At 41.8% G+C, this 23,017-nt stretch overlaps 2 protein-coding genes across 4 annotated transcripts in view; one reads left to right on the top strand and one right to left on the bottom strand.

Moving 5' to 3' along the window:
• Nucleotides 1-8,824, bottom strand: part of ntn1b (netrin 1b) — a 54,284-nt gene extending 45,460 nt beyond the window's left edge. Inside the window, exons 1-2 of the mRNA XM_083931705.1 lie at nt 8,639-8,824; nt 7,433-8,476 (exon numbers count right to left, since the gene is read on the bottom strand). Of these exons, the coding sequence (XP_083787831.1) occupies nt 7,433-8,474 (1,042 nt within the window). The 5' untranslated portion in view covers nt 8,475-8,476; nt 8,639-8,824. The remainder of the gene's footprint in view (nt 1-7,432; nt 8,477-8,638) is intronic.
• Nucleotides 8,825-11,522: 2,698 nt separating this feature from the next.
• LOC310960359 (phosphoinositide 3-kinase regulatory subunit 5-like) lies at nt 11,523-22,807 on the top strand. 3 transcript variants are annotated; one of them, XM_083932043.1, is made up of 17 exons: nt 11,523-11,642; nt 14,016-14,130; nt 14,651-14,751; nt 14,848-14,916; nt 15,006-15,144; nt 16,951-17,020; nt 17,295-17,472; nt 17,557-17,878; nt 17,971-18,809; nt 19,574-19,699; nt 20,874-21,005; nt 21,138-21,231; nt 21,413-21,489; nt 21,583-21,676; nt 21,788-21,870; nt 21,967-22,085; nt 22,348-22,807. In XM_083932043.1, the coding sequence occupies exons 2-17, from the start codon at nt 14,019-14,021 to the stop codon at nt 22,493-22,495; spliced, it is 2,703 nt and encodes a 900-aa protein (XP_083788169.1). In that variant the 5' UTR covers nt 11,523-11,642; nt 14,016-14,018; the 3' UTR covers nt 22,496-22,807. The 3 variants fall into 3 exon arrangements, with proteins under 3 accessions (XP_083788169.1, XP_083788170.1, XP_083788168.1); XM_083932044.1 differs by lacking the exon at nt 11,523-11,642 and having other exon boundaries at nt 13,827-14,130; nt 17,557-17,728; nt 17,810-17,878; XM_083932042.1 differs by lacking the exon at nt 11,523-11,642 and having other exon boundaries at nt 13,827-14,130.
• The last annotated feature ends 210 nt before the right edge of the window (nt 22,808-23,017 follow it).

Genomic DNA, 23,017 nt, shown 5'->3' on the forward strand with positions numbered 1-23,017 from the left:
TCGATAAACACGATACACTATGTATATAAGTGATAACAACATAATAATAATACAATTCAACGTCACCATGAGACACAATGTATTTGTGTACAGTTAATATTCCATTAGGGTGTTATGGTTTAAATTGAGGTGCACTGTCTTAAAATCTTCCATACTTACGACAAACCAACTCAGTACTGTTGTATTGTTTCGACATGTTAAGACAGATGTCCGTCCTCCACAGAGCTTGGTCTGTCTGACGTTCCTGTCTGTTATAGGGAAGTTTTTCGTTGCCATCGTCCTCTACGGGGGAATTGTCGGGTCTATGTAAATCATAAATAAGTCATAGAGTGTGGTCTTTACCTACTCTGTAAAGTGTCCTGAGATAACTTTTGTTAGGATTTGGCACTATAAATAAAATTGAATTGAATTGAATTGAATTAAGGGAGTGTGTTAAAGGGGGCTTCAATGAAAGTATTAATAACTGGGAAGGTCCTTGTTTTTTTTATCATATGGTTAAGCCCCTGTCCCCACCCCAAACATTTCCCTGCAGTCACTTAGGCATTGCACTGCCAAGATATTGAAAAATAAATGGGACTTTTCTATCCCAAATATGGTGAAACAAAATAATCAATGTAATGTGAATCTGGTTATGTTCTGGATTCAAATCTCAGTTGGCGATCCTCCCACAACACGTGAAATGTGACGAGCTCTGTTCACCAAACTGCAGTGGTACACAAAGATACCGTAGATACAACATTGAATGAATTTATTAGTGATATTTAACATATCTAAAAAGGCTGTGTCCTTTCTAAAATGGTGGTAATGCTAAATGACGTTGGTGTCTAGTGTATTGGCTAAAACGTGCAAGACTATAACACAGTCTTTTGAAGTGTAAAGCACTGTTGTCAAAAACCAAATGAAATCCCTTTTCTGACACATTTCAGTTCATTGTGCAACAGAGAGCCCTGTGACTTTCAGAGTCCTAAACAACAAAGTTCTTCTAAATCCCTGTGATTGACAACTGTTCCTGCCACAGTCTCCATAGAGACCGTCTCCTGTTTTCTGCTGCTGGTTTAGGTCAGTTTGTCTCCAGAGGAGGCTGTCACGCGAGTCCTGGCAGTCTCAGTTGCATTGATATTGTTACTGTAGATCCTTCTCAAAGCTCACATTAGACTTCTTCCTATTTGATTTTTGATGGCTGGAAATGATTGGTTTACTTGATCTTTGCTTTGGGGGCACTGCTGCCTCCAATTACTTTCTCTGAACTCCCATCAGACAACCCGTGTGAACTTTCCTGCCCAGTGCCCCCGAGCTGTGCTCAAGCTTTGACATGTTCTACATGACTGAGACTCGTCAGTCCATCTAACTGGCACTCTGCTCCTGATGGGACTTTCATACCGCTGTACTGCCAAACGTTCTTGAATGTCTCCTTACCTGCAACACACCTGTTTCCTGTTAACCACTCCAGATTTCACCTAATAGCTATCTTTTCCAAATACTTGTGCTTATCCTTCTCATTATAATATATTATTATTATTATTATTTAAACTACTCTGTCCATGTAATCTTAATGAAATGCAATTTGTAGTGCTTGTTGAGTCTTATTTAAACTATTTGCACAGCACATCTGAAGGCTGTAATGTTGTTACGGTTGTTATGGACCCCGGGGAAAATGACTGTTGCCCCTGTAATCACTAATAAGGATCCAAACAAACCCACAACAAGAGCAAGATGCTTACAATCACATCCTTTCCTTTTTGTGTTTTCTCTGATGAGTTGATGATGAGGACGGTGCCTTGCTCACGGGTACTTCAGTATAACAGAGGATTGAACTCTTTGACAATACCTTCACTAACTGTTGCTTGTGACGCATTAACTTTGCCAACGCAGGCTGTTTTCATTATTGTGGTGTACAATATGTTAAGATAATGTATTTAAACATGAAACCCATCAAAACAGAAGTCAACAAAATATGAACCAACCACAGGAATAGCTGTGTCCTCTGGCTATTGCTGACTAACTTCATGTGAACAATCCAAACCCTCAAATATGTCTCAGCTTACAAATGAAATGGTAATGACTGACTGTCCCCTGGTGCTGGCACACAAAGATCGGCCAAAGAATGACAGAAAGAGAGAGAGAGAGAGAGAGAGAGAGAGAGAGAGAGAGAGAGAGAGAGAGAGAGAGAGAAGGGGTAACAGGAGGAGAGAGGAGGGATGAAGGAACCGAAACACCAGAGGACGAGTGAGACAGAAGAATATCTATGACATCATGCTTTACAAAAACTCTCTCTCACTTCACATGGAGCTGAAATGAGACCCAGATGGTGAGCTAGCCTGGCCCAAACTGGCAACCCGGGGGAGGCAGCGGCACATTCACCATCAGCAGTAACGGTGTCAATGGACCCGGGCAGCCACATGGACGACCACTGGTCCATCACAGAGACGCTGTCAGTCTACATCCTTAAAAGCACCTTGTGTTTGAAATGATCTTGGCTCAATTGTGAACTAAGCAGGAAATGTAATGTTAGATGTGGAGTGGTTCTGTAAAACAGGCCGCGGTAAATGTGGTGTCTGGATTCCTCCTGCCTCTACCCGAGTTTTCCCTCTCTCTCTCTCCCTCTCTCTCTCTCTCTCTGAGCTGCTGTGGGTTGTAGTTCAAAGACAACAATAAGCTGTTTTCTCAAAGCACTCTCGGCTCATTTAATGTGTCCCGAGAACAGTGATTCGCAACCAGGGCTATGGAGGCTCAACTGATTTGCAAAAAAAGGAAATAACAATTTTATTTAAAAGCATATATCCACATATTGAGTTAGCTGGGAAACCAGAACACTACATGATGAGTTTGTGAAAAGAGTTATAGTAATAGTTAGCTAAAGGTGTAGTGCTAGTTTAAGCTAATGGATAAATGGGTAAATGGTTTACTGACCCAACGTCCAATTTAAAATGTAAAATGAACACATTTGGAGCATAGCGATGTGGCGTACTGCGTCTCACATCTGTGAAACAATCCGTTGCATCCGTGGGGAATGAGTGGAGTAGCGGCAATTTGTACTGTAAAAATAATCGCTAGTTGTAAACCAGAAACTACCCAAGCAAACATGTTCCGGCAGGAATTTGATCCGAAATTGAGGAGAAATGAACAACATCTGCGACCAAGATTACAAGTTTCCCTGATGTTAGCATGTAGCAGATGTAAACACTGCAGTAACGGGCCCGGAGAAGATGACCATGAAGAAATCAAGCACAAGTTAATGTAATCTTGAGCTGAGAGTAGAAAAAAAGTGCAGGAAATGGAGACCAGGGTTTTTTCTCAAAGTGATTACCTGACTTTAATGTGTTCCTTATTACTTGAAGCTTTAATATGAACATTCGACATTGTAACATTAGATCTAAAGGTCCCCTTTAACATACAATAATACAAGCTCCTTGCATTTGTGCTCTCCACCATATTTATCATCAAACCTGCTGGTTCTATAAAAAATGTGAGCACGCATTTATTCTGCACTCTATTTTTAGAGCTGTTGGAGAAAGTACGTGCTGCACAGACTGGGAGCAGAGCCAGTAGGCAATTGATACAATCATATCTTAATTCAGCTGCCTTGTGGGTGGCTAACATGTCGGCTCTTTCTCACAAAGGTTTTTGAGTAGGTTCATTAAAATAAATACTTTGAGCAGAGCACAAAACAAAATGCGCTCTACTAGGACAGATGGTAACTCACTTTGTGATCAAAGATTCATTTTTTTCTCATATCTTATTTTCTGTCATATCAAATAGATCTAAAGACAGATAAGTGCCTGCCAACCGAAAGAATAGACATTTGTTCTGAAAGCACATCAAAAGTGTAAGGAAACAAGAGCGATTGAGCCTCCTGCTGACTCAGACGTCATAAAACAGAACATTGCATGCCAAGGTGACAGCGAAAACAAAGTTGAAATTAAACAAATGTGCGAAATAACACGTGTGAGTGACTAAGGCTACCATTTTCAACTTGCCTCAAAACCCACTTGGCAAGTAGAAGTTTCCCACAGTTCCCTTCACAGCCCATCAGTCAGGCCGGAGAGGAGCGGGGGCCTGACTGTCAGGGGTCAGTGCTGCGCTGAACATGGAGAGAATATGAAGCAGCTGCCTGGGACACGAGAGCCCGGCCTGTCACCATATGTGTGTGTGTGCGTGCGCGTTTCTCAACCTAATTAATTCCTTTACATAAATGATTATGAGTCGTGGTCAAACATAAATGTGCATTAATGTGTTAAACAAGTGTAAAAGAAAAAAAAAAGGGTAAGGAATTTCATATGCGTGTTTCATGTAGGGGGCGGCTTTAGAAACGTTTGAAGCGTGTGTGTGTGAGGGGACTTCCCTGGAAGACTTCAAATTATTAAAAGTTACATTAGTAATTGAATGCAAACGAAATAATATCCACTCTAAACACAGCCAGAGATAAGCGCCCCCCCTTTTGGGTCTCTTAGTAGACATTTTGTGTCTTTTTGTAGTCAGATGATGTCCCCCTGTAGTCAGCTTGCGTCTCTGTAGTATTTTTGAATGTGTTAGTATTCGTGTGTTTCCATGTAGTCATGTTGCATGTAGTCTTTTTGTACCTCTTAGGCTACGATCACACTGCAGGTCTTAATACACAATTCCGATTTATTGATTTTTTGTTTGTCTGTTCACATTACGTCTTTAAATGTGGCCGACTACAGGTTGCTGTGTGAACACCTCACGCTCCTGAAGTGACCCGCATGCGCAGTTGATCATTGATGACATCACGCCACAATTATGTTTACGGGAGTTAACATGGCGACGGCAACCAGTATTGTAATTAAATGTTAATTAACTAACATGTTAATTAATTAACATTTAATGCTAAAAACAGTGTGTGAGACACCAGCCGCCTGCTTCACTACTGTCCTCCATGTTTGTTTTGATACTGTTCCTGGCTCCCACCTGTGGCACACTTTTTTTTTCAATCAACTTTATTCGTCATTCATTTAAAAAACAGTGTAGCGCGGGTCAGAATGAAGTCAAAGTCACATTAAATGAGACCTGGCTTTTCAGGTTGCTGTTGCGGTCGCATTCAAAAAAATCCGATACGTATCCGATTCAATAGCACATTTAAAAGAGGCCTAAGTCTGATTGGAAAAATGTCAGATTCAATGGGACTTGTGCCATTCACACTGTCAAAAGAGAATCAGAGATCACATATGAGAGAAAAAACAGATTCAGGTCACTTGGAACTGCAGTGTGAACATGGCCTTAGTAGCCATTGTGTGTCTCTTTGTAGTTTTGTGTCTCCTTGTGTTCAGTTTGCATGTAATCATTTCTGTGTTTCTTTCTGGTCCATTGCATCACTTTGTGATCATTTTGCATTACTGTATGGTCCTTTTGTGTCTCTTTGTATTAATTCTTCCTCTTTTTCAAATGTTTGATGACTTTATAAAATAAAAAAAGTGACTTAATATAAAGATTCTGGTCCAGGGGCTACATCCATCCATGATACCATCCATACCTATCACCCCTGCCGCTGGTTGGTAAGGCCACAGATTCCATGAAGAGGCCTGTGCTGCCAATCAGCCCTCTGGCCCTGGCCCTAGTTTTATGAACACATTTGTGAGTCATGAGTCCAGCTGATAGAAATGTGAAAGCGGCTACTGCCAACATAATTGCTTCTTGACAAAATGATGGCAACCCTGCACGCAAAGTCATGGGAAATTGACTTTGCATTAGTTCCTTGATGCCTTCCACCAGTGAGCAAAACCAAGTCCTCTCCAACAACCTATTTGTCATCTATTTCTCATTTTTGCTCTGGATATCTGAATGCCCAACAGCAGGGAGGAGAAATCCAAACAGATCATTAGCACCAACCACTCTCCGTCCCCATTGGCAGACAACATGGACCCGCTGCTCAATGGAGACGACCCCTCCCTATGGTCTTCTTCTTTCATGCTTGGGTGTCAGGCCACCCTTATTTCCTCTTTGGAAGACATGCACAGTCTGGCTTTTCTGCGGTTGTATCTGATGACACCGCTCACACAAAAACGAGATGGTGAAAGAGGGGCCTCCCACTGACAGCGAGATGGATGCCACAAGTGACAACCTTTTGTTTTAGTCAAATACACTGAGATGGTGGGCTTGCAGAGGCGAAAGGCGGAGGCCAAAGGGAACAACTTGTTCACTTGTTCCGTGTGGTTAAGCAAACCATGGCACTGTCGGAACTTGTTACTTTTCCAGGTTTGGTTCGCTGTAGCTCAGGCGGCTTGAGCTGATGATGGAACCCCCTCCCTGCTCTGTTGAAAATAAGCATCTGAGCAAATACACTCGCTCGGTACTGCGAGAATAAAAACTCAGATCAGGCTTCAGATTACCTCGCGCTTTGTCCTCTGAATAGTTTACTGGCTCTAAAGTGGCGGTTTATACTCTACGTGCCAAAAATGTCAATAAAAGCGCCTTAATCGCCCATCCAATCTGTAATAGCACCTGTTTATGGAAACACAACACGCCCCTGCAGTCTATCTCCGCAGCTGCAATGTTTCCTTCCTATTAAAGCGCGCTACAGTCGGAAACTCAGGTCAAAGCGCAATTACGCATTCGGACAGGCGCACTTTGTTTGTTGAAATTACTTCCTGCCCTTTCTTTTCTTCTGAATGTTGATAAAAATCAGGGGGCAGCACATTAGTTGCTGAACAAAGAATATAGCTTCTGGAACTTCGGAAACAACACTTTTATATTTGACATGAATGAACTATGTCGAACAACGTCTGTAATAAGCCAGTCAGATGGTGTGCGTTTAGGCTTCTGATTCTAAACTCTGATAAATATAAACTAAATGTATCTTACAAAAAAAACACTGAATTCAACTATTTATTTAAACAATTTGTAGTTTATTAAGGCCTAAATTATACTGATTTTATTTACATTTGAGGAATCTATTTCATGTCACATATATTTTCTGTGCTTGTGTCAGCAGCAGTTTACTTTGTTTTGGACTAATTATAAATTATATTATATAAATAAGAGCAAGGGGATAAGTTGGTTTTCGAATAAGTAGCCTAATTGAATCAGTTGAATTAAATTGAAATGTTTAATTTAGCCTTTTTAACCCGTCTCTTGATTTTAATAATCAGGGTGGTTGAGGTCGTGTGATTTGAGGCCTTCCCTATCTGTGCCTCAGCAGTGTTTATTTAGCCACTATCAAATGAATTAGACCCTGACATTATGTTTTCACACATATGTATTTCACTCCCAGTGGAAAAAAAACAATAAATATAAAATTCAAATGAACGAATAAACATTCAGACTGGTGCGTAAATGTTGTGCGTAACGGCAGGACACAGTGATTATGCTTATGTACAACAGCAACCTTTTTTGTGAATCCAATAATATTATTAATCCAAAACATATTTTTAGAACAAAAATAATTCCACAGTGAAGGACAAAAGAGGGGATGCCTTACCGACACACTCGTTGGCTTCTCTGGCCGTGGCGCGCTGCCATGGTCGGTCATAGTGGAAAGGTTTACACCTGTCGCACTCTGGTCCCGCCGTGTTGTGTTTGCACTCACAAACCAGATTCCCTTCTCTGTCCTTCACGCATTTTGACGCGTGCCCGTTGCACTTGCACCGTCCTCCGACCTGCAGGTCCGACACTGCGTAAAAGTAGGAGTCTCGGGCCAGCTCCGAGTCATCCTCGTTCTCGTCTCCGAAAGTGTGAAGCCGGCTGAATATCACCTTGATGTCTGTGGCCGTCACCCAGTCCTGCAGCACCGGGGAGTTGTCAAAGTCGTGCGCCGACGGTCGGCCGTCCAGGGTGCTGAAGGCGATGAGTCCACCTGTCAGAGGGTGCATGTCCGTGTGGGAGTCCGTGCAGATGGCCTCTTGTTCGTTCTGCTTGGTGATCGCTGCCTTATTCTGCCTGTTGTACATTTTCTTGCACTGTGTAGAATAATACTGAAACGGCACCCACGACTTGCCGTAGTCCATGGACTTGTAGATTGCCATCGACTCAGGTCTAGGTGAGCAGAACTGCAGGCTCACATAGGTGACCTCAAACTTTTTACCGAGCGACAGGGTGAGGGTGACGTTCTGCGGGTACTGCACGTAGTTTTCAGACTGCCAGCAGGTGAGGTTGTGAGGGTTGTTGAGGTCTGTTAAATACGCAGGTGGATGGGTCTTCTTGGGATCCCCGGCGTCGCACGTGTGACAGTCCCTCATCCTCTCCTCTCCCTTCTCGGTCACCACACAGTACCTTGCAGCGGGGTTGCCGCAGGTGCTGGACACGCGCACGTCCTTACCAAAAGCCGAGTTGACGAAGTCGGGGATGCATCTCCGAGGGTTGCCGTTCTCATCATAGCACGGGTCCGGGGGGGAAGACTGTGCAGCAAACATGCTCAGCCCGTACCCTCCAAAGACCCCCTCGGTCAGCGCAGAAACTGTCACCAAGGTGACCCAAACCTCCAAAATCCTTTGCATTGTAATCCGAGCAGCGCAGGGAACCATGCCTGTAATGTAATGAAAACAAAATAATAGAATTATTAACACTGGAATTAATTATGTAATGGGCAAAATCAAGACAAATGGGAAAAAATACAATAAATGATGCTGAGAGAAAAAACTTGGAGGCTCTAGCAAAACATGTAACAAACGAAATGAAATATTCTTACGAGGCAAAGAAACCCAGGACACTAGCTCCAAATACACTGCTCAGTCTGAAAGTGAAACACAACTCCTAAGAATTTGGAGAACGACCTATCCCGTTTACGCACGAAAAACTACTTCTCCAGTTCTTCAGCTTCCCCCCCTCTTTGAATTTTTCCAAATAAAAATAAGTTATGGCAAAAGCCCAGCTGGCTCTGAGTCTCCCTCTGCCTCTGCCCGTCCTCTCAGTCACACCTCTGCCCACCTCTATCTCTTTCTGTCCCATTCCCTCTCTGTTATAATAGGAAAAGGGGGTCCACTCATTCAGAGAGGAGTCGGAGCCTTTGGAGTGTCTCTGCGCAGGGAGAGGGAGCGGCGACATCCTCGGGTAGATTATTGGTACTGCACGTTTAAAAAACACTTCTTTTGTCCCCATCAGGCGGTCGATAAAAAGCACTATATGACATCTTGCCATGTGAATATACAAAAAAAATAATATTCAGAGAAAAAAGAATTTACCTTAAACACATGATATCTGTCTCACTAAATAATGATTTTATTTGTGTCGTGTTGCAGCAGTTAATACACATTTTTGCATTATTTGCAAGTGGAAGTAAATAAAAACATTGCATAACGTTGCATAAAAACATTTGTTGTATATGCAGTTTGAGTAGAAAGGCAAACTGCCCATCTGAACAAGGGGAGACTGTGTTAACCCTTATGGGGAAGAATGTAGTTAAGTCATTGTCCAAATATGTTGGGCTCAAATACACAATTTAGTGATTTTCTCTTTTCCTTTTTACAGTATGTGTCCCTTAGGATGATAAGTAGCACGACCCTTCATGTATCACATGGTAACTGCATGTCAGGGGGCAGTTCAAACACAAGCAGACATGAATTTCAAGTCTTCACTGTTCAGTCAAATCACCTCATGTCCTGTGAACGGGGACATTGTGGAAAAGACTGCTATAGTCTGTCTTAACTCGGAACAGGAGTTTCAATTTGACCCTGATTTTATCCGAACACGCAACCAGAGTGGCTGCAGTTGAGCCACAAGGTCGGGAACCGGTGACTACAGTGGCATCTCAGGGATGCTATTCAAGTACAAAAGCTAACAGTCCAAAGGGATTTCTAAAGTGTAAGAGTGGGGTGACCTGATGCACTTGATCCATTTATATTGCAACAATTTCAAGTATTAACAGTCTGATGTGTAAAACAAGACAACCCTCAATCTTAAAAAAAATCTTTATTGAATTCAGAAAGCTCAGGACAAACTTCCCATCTCCAACCTTAAAGACAAAAAAACACATTAGTAGACGTTACAACACACAGTCAGTCATTGGTGCCCTTATATTTTATCAAAGTACTCTGCCCATGTTAGTGCCACGGGCCAAATGGCTGTCTGGAGCCTCCATAGGAAGAAGTAGGTAGACCAGTTTGTGTCTGTCTTTGTCTCTCTCTGTCCATCTGTCCGTCTTTTCTCTCTTTCTCTCTTCTTTTCTTCCTCCCCAACCGGTGCAGACAGATGTCCGTCCTCCACAGAGCTGGGTCTGTCCGACGTTCCTGCCTGTTAAAGGGAAGGTTTTCAACGCCACAGTACTCTGTGGGGGTATTGTTGGGTCTCTGTAAATCATAAATAAGTCATAGAGTGTGGTCTTTACCTACTCTGTAAAGTGTCCTGAGATAATTTTTGTTATGATTTGACACTATAAATAAAATTGAATTGAATTGAATTGAACCAGTCTGTGCGCCACCCAGTCCCTAACCAGCAATCGACATTTTACATATATGCCCCTAGATCAGTCAGGTGAATTATTATATTTATACTTATTTTTGTATGATTCATTTATTTTAGGTTTTTCAAAACACTTTGAAAGGGTAATATTAATGATGCTCAGCACAAAAAGTTCATTATGTGCAAGGATAGATGGTGTGTGTGGATGTTTGGTAAAAAATATGGAGATGTCCCAATGAAACTAACTACATTATACAGTCTTAAATGAAACAATATGTAATAAAAAGTCAACCACAGACCATCTTCCGACAGGATCGCAACTGTTGTGGTCCAAATTGGGCCAAGGTTGTAAAGTTGGGAAATTTGTCTTTGGCACAGTGCATGATTGCTTCATAAAGAAGATACTTTACGGGCATAAAGAACAAAAAACACAAGTTCCTAACCTTCATCTTCCGACCCCCTTGCTTGGACCTAACCCATCTTCGAACTCTGCCTTTATTTTGAGCTCAACTACACACCTGTAAAGTTTTGTGACTGTATCCTGCACAGTTGTGACGCTATCACAGTGACAAAGTCTTTCCACTGACAGACTATAAACACCTGGCAAAATATTCCAAACAGTCTCCGTGTCAGTTCCCACTACTGTGATGCTTTGCCTGCCCCTGAACTGTGGTTCTATATAAACCCCTGCTCATGTTCTATATTCTACAGTGGTACAGTCCCAGGCCTTTAAAGTATTCTTTGCTGTTTTTTCTGTATGTTGGTTCTTGAGTTAATCCTGTCTCTTGTGATCAGATTCATCCCTGCCTGCCAGTCTGCTGTTGTTGATCCCAAGTTACCTGCCTACCTGCCCACTCTCAGCCATTATACTCAGCTCCTCTTTCCTGTCAATGCAGCTTTTGGATCAGCCTCCAGAAAACTCTCCCTCTGCCCTGCCCACTTGCCATCTTCTCCATTCTGTAACCAAGTCTGCAAAAAAGCTTCTTTTTTTTTAACTTGCTGTGAGTCTGTGTGCTGCACCCTGAATCCACTCAAAACTAAACTTAACACAAGGTATGTCATGTAAAAGACTCCTCCTACAACATTAGTAGATTGTCTGATATAAGCCACCTCAGCCTAAAGACTCATTCAGTTCCTGTTTTGCAGCACATGCTCTCTGACTGCAGTCGGAGGGTCTATTTTTGAAAAGCACCAACACAGGAGGATGTGGTCTCTGTATTGTTTCCCTCCGCTGCTGGTGTGTTTCAGCTGTGGTTGATCTGGGATGATAGGACACTAATAACTGCGGTAGATAGGTAAGAATTTTGACTCTTACTTCTTCATTTTTAATCTCCTTATAGGCTTCAGCATCTTTAAAGGACATGGATCTGTATTATATGTCCCATGCCTGTCTCAGGATGGCACGAGGAGCCATTTCACGTGTTTGTACCATTTCATATACTCTTGCTCTCTACTAGGAACAAGCCTCTGTCGCAACTTCCATCAGATCTAACTGCAAAGTGTTATTCAAGCTCTGCAGATTTCCTGTTCCCCTTCTTTTCAAAGCTGCTTCAGGCTGTTATTTGTGCATTCAGAATTTAACAGCATACCATTTCTTTGGCAAAGTATTTAATAGATTTTTGAGTCTCAGTAGTATAGTTCTACTTGAGAATGTATAAAAACTAGTTAGCAAGTGAGCAAAAAATAATAATAATTGTAATAGATAAGCAGCTGAAATAGTTAGCTGAAAGTAATGGATAAACAGATGAAATAGTAAGGTAAATGTAATACTTGAATTGCCCCATGGGAACAGATAAGGTTTCTTGAATTGAAATGAATACATAAAACTGTTGAAATAGTTAGCTAAAAGTAAAGGAAAAACAGTTAAAATAGTTAGCTAAAAGTAAAGGAAAAGATGTTAAAATAGTTAGCTAAAAGTAAAGGATAAACTGTTAAAATAGGCTAGTTAGCTAAACGTAAAGGATAAACAGTTGAACTACTTAGCTAAATGTAATACTTGAATTGCCCCATGCGACAAATAAAGTTACTTGAATTTAAATGAATACATACAACAGTAGAAATAGTTAGCTAAAAGTAAATGATAAACTGTTAAAATAGGCTAGTTAGCTAATAGTAAAGGATAAACAGTTGAAATAGTTAGCTAAGAGTAAAGGATAAACTGTTAAAATAGGCTAGTTAGCTAAAAGTAAAGGATAAACAGTTGAAATAGTTAGCTAAGAGTAAAGGATAAGCTGTTAAAATAGGCTAGTTAGCTGAATGTAAAGGATAAACAGTTGAAATAGTTTGCTAATTGTAATAATTGAGTGGCCCCTTGGGGACAAATAAAGTTTCTTGAATTGGAATAAGTACATAAAATAGTTGAAATAGTAAGCTAAAGCCTAAAGGTAAAGGATAAACAGTTGAAACCGTTAGCAAACAGTGATGGTTAATGGTTAAAACAAGGCTTCTACACTCTGGTTGTACAAATGCTAAACTGACCAAACCAACCAATCAACCAACCACTCTCAGTACAAAAAAATATTGTAACGATATCCATTTTTAAATGTAAAATTGCATCTAGTTATCCAGTTTAATCTTATTATAATTAACACATAATGATGACCCTTGCTCTATTGCAATACTGTGCATACTCTTCAATGAATATTACAGTACCTATTCTCAACTAGTTAAGCCGTTTCTCCCCCTGTCCCGTCTTAACAGTGCATCAATGCTTCCTGGAAGACTTTTTCCTGTTTTGACGGGCACAGGTGACCCCAGTTTTCCCGTCGTGTCACTACACACATTATTCAACACTGGTCCCAGCAACACATGTACAACAGCTGGGCACAATTGCAGCTTCCGTATGCACGTCGACATCCTGGAAGCAAAATGTACTTGGGAGGAAAATATTTTTTTCTCATCAAGAGGGATGTCTCATGGCAGTCTTATTTTTAAATCAGTCACAGTAGGCACTGAAACAGTCCCTGCTTTGGAAAAAGTCTTTAATTACCCCAATGATATGTTATTGTTTCCAACATTGACCATTTCATTATGTGGTTAGCGTGGTTTTACTAGTTCGTTACGCGTGTGCACCCTAACCACAGCTTTCATGTTATCTGTAGTAAGCAAATTCCAAAAATGTGTGTAATGGTTCATCACTGGCGGGGCTTGACATTTTTACCTTGACTGACAGTCTTTACTATAAAACACTTAGCCTACATACTGGTTTTGCATGGTAATAAGACAAACAAATGATCAAATGGAAAGTTATCCTTTTGTAAGATTCGTTTCCCACTTTGAGTCATATGGACTGTGGTGTCAGCAGCTGGTTTTAAGAATGAAGTAAAGACGAAGAAGAAGTTGTGGCTGCTGTTTTCGACCAGCCCATCTCCGGTCCACTCACGCATCTGACTCACTGGTCTTAGTAGGAAGTGGCAAGCTGTATTTTCTGCCCTGCATTTTGCTGTGGACATTTGTGTTTGCATCTCTCTTGCTTTGGTTTGATTGTCTCTTGAGAGGAACAGCAAGGATTCTAAAGTGTTGGCAACATCAATAGCAGGAAGTCTGGACTACTAAAGAGACGTAATATACTGGTTTACCGGAACACAATAATAGAGTGTAATTCTTGTTTTTTATTTTTGGACTTCCTTCTGGTTTATCTGCTGTATTTTTCCGCCATGCCTCTGCAGAAGATGATGCCGAAGATAGAGCAGAGCTCGTGCACAGAGGATCGTATCCAGCATGTCCTTGAGCGTTGTCTCAGCAGCCTGGGTCTCGACACTCCTGACAAACAACTCTGGAATGGTAAGACCCAATCCCATAACAGAATATAACATAACTTTGGTCCTTAATTCCATCCGGAAACATACAGTGCCAATAAGTGCAGATGATGTGTTAAAGTCTGTGTTGTTGAAAACTGTTTTTAAATGTCCTGACATGCTGCTGTTGAACTTCACTAAAATATAAATAAAAAGGCTTTTTAACTTGTTTATTCAAACATGCATCCATCTTACCAATTGGGGACATATTGTCCATCTTATAGAGACAAATGGGAATTGAAAGTGGTGACACACAGAATGAGAAGCGACAGACAGTATGGACGAGTACCGTGTTGGTTAATTCAAGTTCAATTTTGAAAGACTTACTGAAATAACTTAATTCAGACCTTTTGCAACAAGGAAAAGTGGCGTTATTGTTTTGCTTTGGCTCAGCACCTTTGTGAATGTAAGTTCTTACCATGTATCTAAATAGCGTATTTACTGCCTGTTATCAGAATGAAACCTAAAAGGGGAAATAAGTGTTGTGTTTCTTTCTGCCTGATCAGCTGGGCTGTGCATAAACCGCTGGTGTTTGGAGGAACTTGTAAAGAGAGATCCCCACAACTTCCTCATCCTTCTACAGAAAATACTGAGGAAAACAAAGGAGGTCAAGAGATGAAAAACAACATCATTTTCCAAACTGTTCAGTATAATATGAGGATTAACGGCGTGTTTAATTTCAGGATTTTTCTGTCTTTTACAGGTGCTGGAGCTGTGTCGGTATGAACTGGTGGTACCCCTCACTCTCCTGTTCTCTTCAACCCTCCTTAAAGTGAGATGGTGTTATTAATAATCAGGAGAGGAACAAGCACAGACTCATCTACTTCTATTATACTTCTGATTTAACCTGTTCCCTCTCAGGCTCCTCATGTGGCTCCACACTACAACGTGCTGCAGGAGGCCTACCTGTTGTTCCAAAGTTTCCTGACATGGCCTGAGCCTTGCAGCTCTGCCACTAAACGCCTGCTGAATATCATCCAGCAGGAGCTCAGAGCACCAGGTAACATTGAAGCTCTTATGTAGAGCAAAGAAATAGGCCCAATGTCATATCACTTACACACCCCAATTCCAATGAAGTTGGGACGTTGTGTAAAACATGAATAAAAACAGAACACAATGATTTGCAAATCCTTTTCAATCTATATTTAATTGAATACATTATAAAGACAAGATATTTAATGATCGAACTGATGAACTTTATTGTTCCATAAAGCTGGGACAGAGGCCTGTTTACCACTGTGTTTCATCACCTTTCCTCTTAACAACCCTCTATAAGCGTTTGGGAACTGAGGACACTAACTGTTGAAACGTTGTAGGTGGATTCTTAACCATTGTTGTTTGATGTACGACTTCAGTTGCTCAACACTTGCTCCGTTGTCATATTTTGCTCTTCACAAAGCTCCACACATTTTGAATGGAGACAGGTGTGGACTGCAGCAGGTCAGTCTAGTACCTGCACTCTATTACTATGAAGCCAAGCTGTACGAACACGTGCAGAATGTAGTTTGTCATTGTCTTGCTGGAAAAATCAGGGACGACCCAGAATAAGATGTTGCTTGGATGGCAGCATATGTTGCTAAAAATCCTGTATGAACCTTTCAGCATTAACAGGACCTTCACAGATATGCAAGTTACCCATGATGCAATGGGCACTAACACACCCCCATACCATCACAGATGCTGGCTTTTGAACTTTGAGCTGATAACAGGCTGGATGGCCTTTTTCCTCTTTGGCTTCTTCTTGAGGACACAACGTCCATGATTTCCAAAAACAATTTAAAATTCGACAGAACACAGCACACTTTTCCACTTTGTGTCAGTCCATCTCAGATGAGCTCGGGCCCAGAGAAGCAGGTGCTGTTTCTGGGTGTTGTTGATATATGGCTTTCCCTTTGCATGGTAGAGTTTTATCTTTAAATGTTCCTGAGCCCATGTGGTAATATCCTTTAAGTCTACAGGATTATGTTGTTAATGTATGTTAATGCAGGGATCAAAGATCACGGTCATTCAGTGTTGGCTTTCAGCCTTGCTGCTTACATGCAGAGATTTCTCCAGATTCTCTGAATCTTTTGATGATGTTATGGACTTTAGATGATGAAATCCATCAATTCATTGCAGTTGTACATTTGATTAATGCTATTCTTAAACTGTTGGACTATTTGCTCACACTGTTGTTCACACTGTTGTGAACCTCGCCCCATCCTGGGTGAAGGACTGAGTCTTTCAGGGATGCTCCTTTTCTATCCACTCATGACGCTCACCTGTTTTTCACCTGTTCACCTGTGGGATGTTCCAAACAGGTGTTTTTGAGCATTCCTCAACTTTCCCAGCCTTTTGTTTCCTCTGTCCCAGCTCCTTTTGGAACATGTTGTAGGCATCAAATTCAAAATGAGTGAATATTTGCAAAAAAAAAACATAAAGTTCATCAGTTTGAACGTTAGATATCTTGTTTTTGTAGTGTATTCACTTTATTATAGGCTGAAAATGATTTGCAAACCATTGTATTCTGTTTTTAATTTACGTTTTACACAACGTCCCAACTTCCTGGAATTGGAGTTTGTATTTCTTTCACGTATGGGAAGTATAGTTTGAACCAATGATTCCCGGCCATGGTACTTGTACATTAATGGTTTTTCTACTTATCTACGTAGTTGATCCCTTTTACAACATGACTGGTGGTGTTGATAAAGGGGTAATTAAGTTCATCTGACAGGGCTAAAATAAAAGGTTTAAGCCTTCTTCATGTGTGACCATATGGGGGCAGTGTTTACACACTGAGACATTCTACATTGTCTTTTTGTTTTAGGTATCTCATTTCAAAGACTGGTTCGGGCAGAGCAGGCTATTTCCCCTGAGATTCAATGCTCCAAAACCATGTAAGTTCATTCAAACTTTAATGATAAATGAGCTTTTAAAACAAGCTAAACATGGCTACTATCTCCACACACATCATCTCCTTTTATGGCATTTGAAAAAACAACATCCTCAACTTGAGTTAACACTTGAGATCTTGAGGCATTTTTCATAGGATAGTGTGTGTGTGTGTGTGTGTGTGTGTGTGTGTGTGTGTGTGTGTGTGTGTGTGTGTGTGTGTGTGTGTGTGTGTGTGTGTGTGTGTGTGTGTGTGTGTGTGTGTGTGTATTTTATCAGAACGGTCCTGTTAGTGAGCCCGGACGAGGACGTCCCTCCAGAGGTCCAGTCTGTCTCGGAGCAGCTGTGTAGCATCCTGAACTCCAACAGGGACGTCACCATCACCCTCATCCTGCATGCCTTTCAGGCCGCTCTGGGCACCAATCAGGACCTGCAGGCACTCCACATGGCCCTGCAGGTGACCGGCTGATGTCATTTTGATGCCCAATTTATCTTTACTCTTTCCTTAGTTCCTAAAACAAACTTCCTGATGTTCCTCCAGACAAAGCAGCCTGAGGAGCTGGAGCAGCTCATGGAGGCAGTGACTGACCGCATGGAGACAGCAGCCTCTTCAGCTGATCTCAGCACAGCTAGACAAGGTCTCCTACACAGCATGGAAAGGCTCAGGGAAAGCCTCGCTCTTCCAGCTCCAGCTGACGGCTCTTCATGTACTGGTAGGACGGAAGTGGAAATAGATGAATGTGTGATAAAAGTGTTTGAACCTTCTGCTCATGACCAGATGACCTCTTCTGTAGGGGCTGTTGAGACTTTCATGCTGCCCTTCCCCAAATGTCACACATGCTCCTGGGAAAACGACAACTTTGGTAATTAGTTCAATTTCAAATGCTTGCATCATTTACTCGATCTATCTTTAACTATAAAATCTCTCTGGTCTCAAATCTTTACTTCCATGCAGATGTTCTGAATGGCATTCTTACAAGCGAGTCCGGCCTGGACTCACTTCCAGACTGTTTCCCTAAAACAGAAATGGATGAGGATTATATTAACGACACCAGTGTGGACGAGGAAGATGAAGTAGAGGGAAACAAAGTAGACCAGGAGTTTCAGAACCACCGTATCTCCACGGCATCCTCCTCCTCGAGGGACTCCAGCTACTCTCTCTCCTCCAGCTGGTCTGTCTCCACGCCGTCTGGCTCATCAGGTATAGAAAGTGACTTCAGTGATCACACAACACATGAGGACACAGAAGAAGGAAAAGATAGCCAACCAAAGCTTAGAAAGAAACCCAAAAAGAAGTCCAGATCCATCTTAGGCGTAGAACGCTTCTCCTCGCTTTTTAAGAATCCTCGCAGCCCGAGCACCTGCCGCCGCGTCCAGAGTATGGGCTACCGTGATGATATTACCAAAGACTTTCAAAGAACTGGGTCACAGGTCAAACACCTGTCCAAACAAGTCCCTCCTCTGCACGCATCCACTGCTACCCTGGATCCTCTTTCCCCCCGGAAGCACGTGTGCGTACGCAGGAGGCCGATCCTGAGCTGCGACGAAGGCACTGTGGCAGAGGTGCCTACCCTAGTCAAAGTGGTGGTATTTGGAGGGGACAAAGAAGCTGGGAGGCTGGCCAGGGCATACGGCGACCTGCAGCAGAAAGAGAGTAAATGCCCTCGACTCACCAAGACATGCAAACTGCAGTTTTACCTTGTTCCCACCAAGAGGAGAACAGTAGGGAACACAGGAGGACAGACACCAACTGAAGGGCCGATAGGAAGTTCAACCAAAGCTGCTCCCTTTGTGGTGAGAACCTTTAGATGTAAACTTATGCATTCATAGATACAGTACTATACCACTCTCTAATAAAGCAGCCTTTATAATCAGTTGTAACTAATGGCTTTATTAATGGTTTAAAAATAATTTACTCATGCTTTGTCAGGTGTAAACCATTAATAATTAGAACGACTTTTGGGTTGTAAGATAGTGAACGTTTCTGCCTGGTGAGCCCTCAATAAAGTCATAGATAAAGTTATTATTAAAGGGTATGCCATCAAGTCTGTTGTTATAAATGTCAAGTCATTACTAATAAGTCACAGGTTTCTCATAAAACAGCCAAAGTAATTTGTAATAAATGCATATTAGTAAGTTAAAGCTAAAGGTTGGTACACTAATCCATCAAATATTTAATTTTAAATTATTATAAGTTGTAGGTAAATCCAAATGCTCTGCAGCACCTTTCCTGGAGGTCAGAGGTCAAATGGTCAATTGAAGGGGTCCACTTGATGAACTAAAGAGCTGAAATGAGAAAGTGTGTTTGGGTGGATGAGCACAAACATCAGTCAGAGAGATTTTTCACAACCTGAAACCTAAATGTTAACCTCATGCATGTCTTATAACATCTGTAAATAATTTATAATATAACTAATTATACTAATTGAACGGAAGTGGTACACACTGTCATATTGTTTTTTACAGACCTACTCAAAAGAAAATATAATGACATGAACTGTTATTTAAGGATTTCCTTGATTAAGGATTGAACCCCTGTTATTCTTTCACTGTGGCAGGAGTCTAATGGCAGTGTGCTGGAGGGCAGTACCACGGATATAGCTCATATGTTGGGCATGATCGACCCCTGGTACGAGCGGAACGTCCTCAGCATGCTCAGCCTGTCCTCTGATGTGCTTTGTCAGGTACCTTCCAGCCATACGTGAGACAACAGCACTGTCAGCACTGGAATATGGTCTGGCTGCACTGCGTATCATTTCTGGGATAGGGGAAAAAGGCTCTTGCTTGTTTATGGCTTTTTTATATTTCTTTAATCACGATCATCTTGGACAGTGCTCAGCCTAGAGATGATTACTTCCATACTGGCACCTTTCTCTGGTCCATGTGGTACATAATAAGTCAAGAGAGTAGCTGACGTAACAACGGGTGGCAACTGTATGAGTTTCTAAACGTAGGAATAATGTAACAACAGAAAACTGCTCACTCCACAGACCTCAATCTCTTTTTTTAGGGACTTTATGAGAATTATTAGGAGGGGTTAGAGAAAGGGGGATGGTCAAAAATACTGGGAGAGCACAGAGGGGTCTCATCCCAGATTTAAATTACCTTGTAAGATAGAAATGTTCTTTTTAAACTGAATTCTGGGAGCTTGGGTGGTGTGTGGAAGTTGCGGTGCTAATGAGCTAGGAACAAGCAGCAACATGGAGGTGCCAAAATGTGCATTTCCTCGAATGGCCAGTTGAGCCGAAATAAACATCTGTACAGCCTGGTACAAAACATGGTTTTGGTCTCTACAGCTAACCTCTCCGTTCAAATCAACTGTACACGGCTGGATTTTTATATAACTCAGCATTATGTTCAGCATAATGAAGGGATGGCTGATTTTGGGTGATAGGTGGGTGCCTTCACAGGAGACTGTAGACTTCAGCTCCATACACACTCCACCTCTTCACCTCATTCATGTCCCGTGCATATATATATATATATATATATATATATATATATATATATATATCCTGTCATGTAAGATTCAGTCCCCTCTCCACTCGAATAATTACCGTACTGTCCCTTTTCATGACTTATTTACAAAGAATCGTTGCTAATACATCTATATTTAAATACAGAATGACACAAAAGAATGTGATTCTATTACACCAAAGTCACTTAAATAATAATAATAATTATGAAAAGGCTTTTTTCATTTAGTTAAAGTCTTAACCCAGGCAAGGGTGATATTTGAGCATTTCAGTCTGCTGAATAACAGCAGAGGTGAAATGCTGGTTGTGTACATGTCATATCAGGTGTTGGTTTGGTAAAAGCTGTGTTATAATGTAACTGTATGCCTATTCTATGAACCAGACTGCCTGTAAGGAAGGGGATGAGTCAGTGAGCAGTGGCAGCGTGGAGAGTCTCCCCCTGCTGGCTGACTTGGTGCTTTATTACTGTAGAAATGCAGACCAGCCTGTTCTGGTGCAGCTCTACCAGGCTGAGGTGAGAGGAGCACACACACACACACACACACACACCCACACACACAAACACACACACACACACACACACACACACACAGTCTCTCACCGCAATAAATACCTGATTCATTTTTTGTTTTCTTCCTCCACACAGCTGACCCTGGCTGGAGGAGAGAGGAGAAGGGAAGTGTTCATTCACTCTCTAGAGCTCGGGCACACTGCTGGAACCAGAGCAGTTAAGGCCATGGGTGAGTCATACTGGTCAGACACACCCAGACAGACACAGCAGCACACACACGCACACACACACACACACACAAACACACACACACACACACACACACACACACACACACACACACACACACACACACACACACACACAAACACACACGCACACACACATTGTCCAATGTGTCCTTTTAATAGGTGCTGCCAGCAAAAGGTTTGGAATCGATGAAGAACGGGAGGCAGTCCCTTTAACACTAAGTGTTGCCTACAACAAGGTAACGCCCACAGATTTCCCGCAACACAAACAATAACACTTATTCAATTTCACAAGCTATTTTTACATTGGCTTCGTGTACCCCTGATTACAGGTGGCTGTCAGTGGAAGGAGTCAGTGGACCAAGACAGAGATGGTTTGCACATCCATAAATCTTCACAAAGCTTGCAGGAAACCTGAGCAGCTAGGTGTGTGACAGTGATACAGCGATAGCCCAGGCTCTAAATAACGCAGCAATTGAATTCTGTTGGGCTTTGTCTGCATTGTAATGTCCAAGCATACAAATCTTGTCCGTCCAGATTCAAGAATAGAAAGTCTGCAGCTGACAATGGTAGAGGTCCTGAAGAGGCAGTGCTCTAAGTCTAAAAAGGGCTACAACCAGGTGAGGGCTAGAAACACTAAACACAATCTCACGCCTTTTCTTGAACACCCCCTCCTTACACATCCTCTTCCTCTCCCTCTGTATGCCCTCTGGTAGCATATCTCCGTATCAGAGGTGAAGGTGGATAAGGTGCAGGTGAAAGGTGGAGAAGATGGGACAACCTTTGCTGTGTGCCTGGATCAGGATGAGAAGAAGTTCATCCAAAGTGTCACCAGGTACAAGAGAAGCAGCATCATTAGACCTTTACTGAAGTAAAAGCACTAACACAATAATGTCAAATCCTAATTTAAAAAGTAAAATTAAACTGAAGTAAAAATGTCTCAATGGAATGTTATGCAGAAGTATGAAGTAAGAAAAAATACATAAGTATTTGAATGCATTTACTAACTCTCCACCACTGCTTCTCAAAATGGCCCTAACCTGTGCATGTATGTATCAGAGCCGCATGCAGTGAGACTGTAACTTCTGCATCTGCAGGTGTGAGGTGTCTCTGTGCTGTAAACCAGGTAGCAGTTCAGACTGGATGTCCTACAAGCCCTCGCCTGGCCAAGTCCAGCCCCTGCACCCGTCCTACTGCTCTCTGCTCTGCCTGCCCATCACCTCTTTCTCTGCCTCATATCCCTGACACACTTTTTACAGAATTAATCCACAGATGTTTAAACCAAAGCAACACGGGATGCAGAATAACGATAGTAAAGGGAGACGAGTAGTACAGTACTAAAAATACTTGTGACACTTATTGGCCCACATGTTTTTCAGGTTTGTCCTGTAGCTGATGTGAAGGTGTGTCGCACTGGGATTAGAAAGAGAGCGTGACTGTTTTCCAGTGTTCCACAGGAGAATGCCATTTGATCTTCTAGAGCGGGGCTTATGTCAATTATCTGCTGTCAGCAGCATGAAACGGATTACTTGATTACTATTGTGTACGTTCTGTTGACACACGACAGTTAAACCTTTTTTTTCATGTAGTATAATAAGCTATTTATTTCGACGTGATATTGATTTATCTTTTCTTTTTACATTTTAAAAAAAAAGTATGTTATTTGTCACACAATAACAATAAAATCCTATTTAAGTCAGTTCTGTCGACTCTTTGTTGTCACAGTTTAGACAGTGACTGGCTGTCGTGAACTTCCTCCTATGAGTC

Source organism: Echiichthys vipera (genome assembly GCF_963691815.1).
Source record: "Echiichthys vipera genome assembly, chromosome: 17".
Taxonomy (NCBI): Eukaryota; Metazoa; Chordata; class Actinopteri; order Perciformes; family Trachinidae; genus Echiichthys; species Echiichthys vipera.

What these genes read in the sequence shown, in the direction of transcription:
- LOC310960359 (XM_083932042.1), top strand. Translation starts at nt 14,004, where the DNA reads ATGCCTCTGCAGAAGATGATGCCGAAGATAGAGCAGAGCTCGTGCACA. An exon ending in TGACAAACAACTCTGGAATG is followed by an intron (nt 14,131 to 14,650) that starts GTAAGACCCAAT and finishes CTGCCTGATCAG; the next exon opens with CTGGGCTGTGCATAAACCGC. An exon ending in CAGGAAACCTGAGCAGCTAG is followed by an intron (nt 21,677 to 21,787) that starts GTGTGTGACAGT and finishes TTGTCCGTCCAG; the next exon opens with ATTCAAGAATAGAAAGTCTG.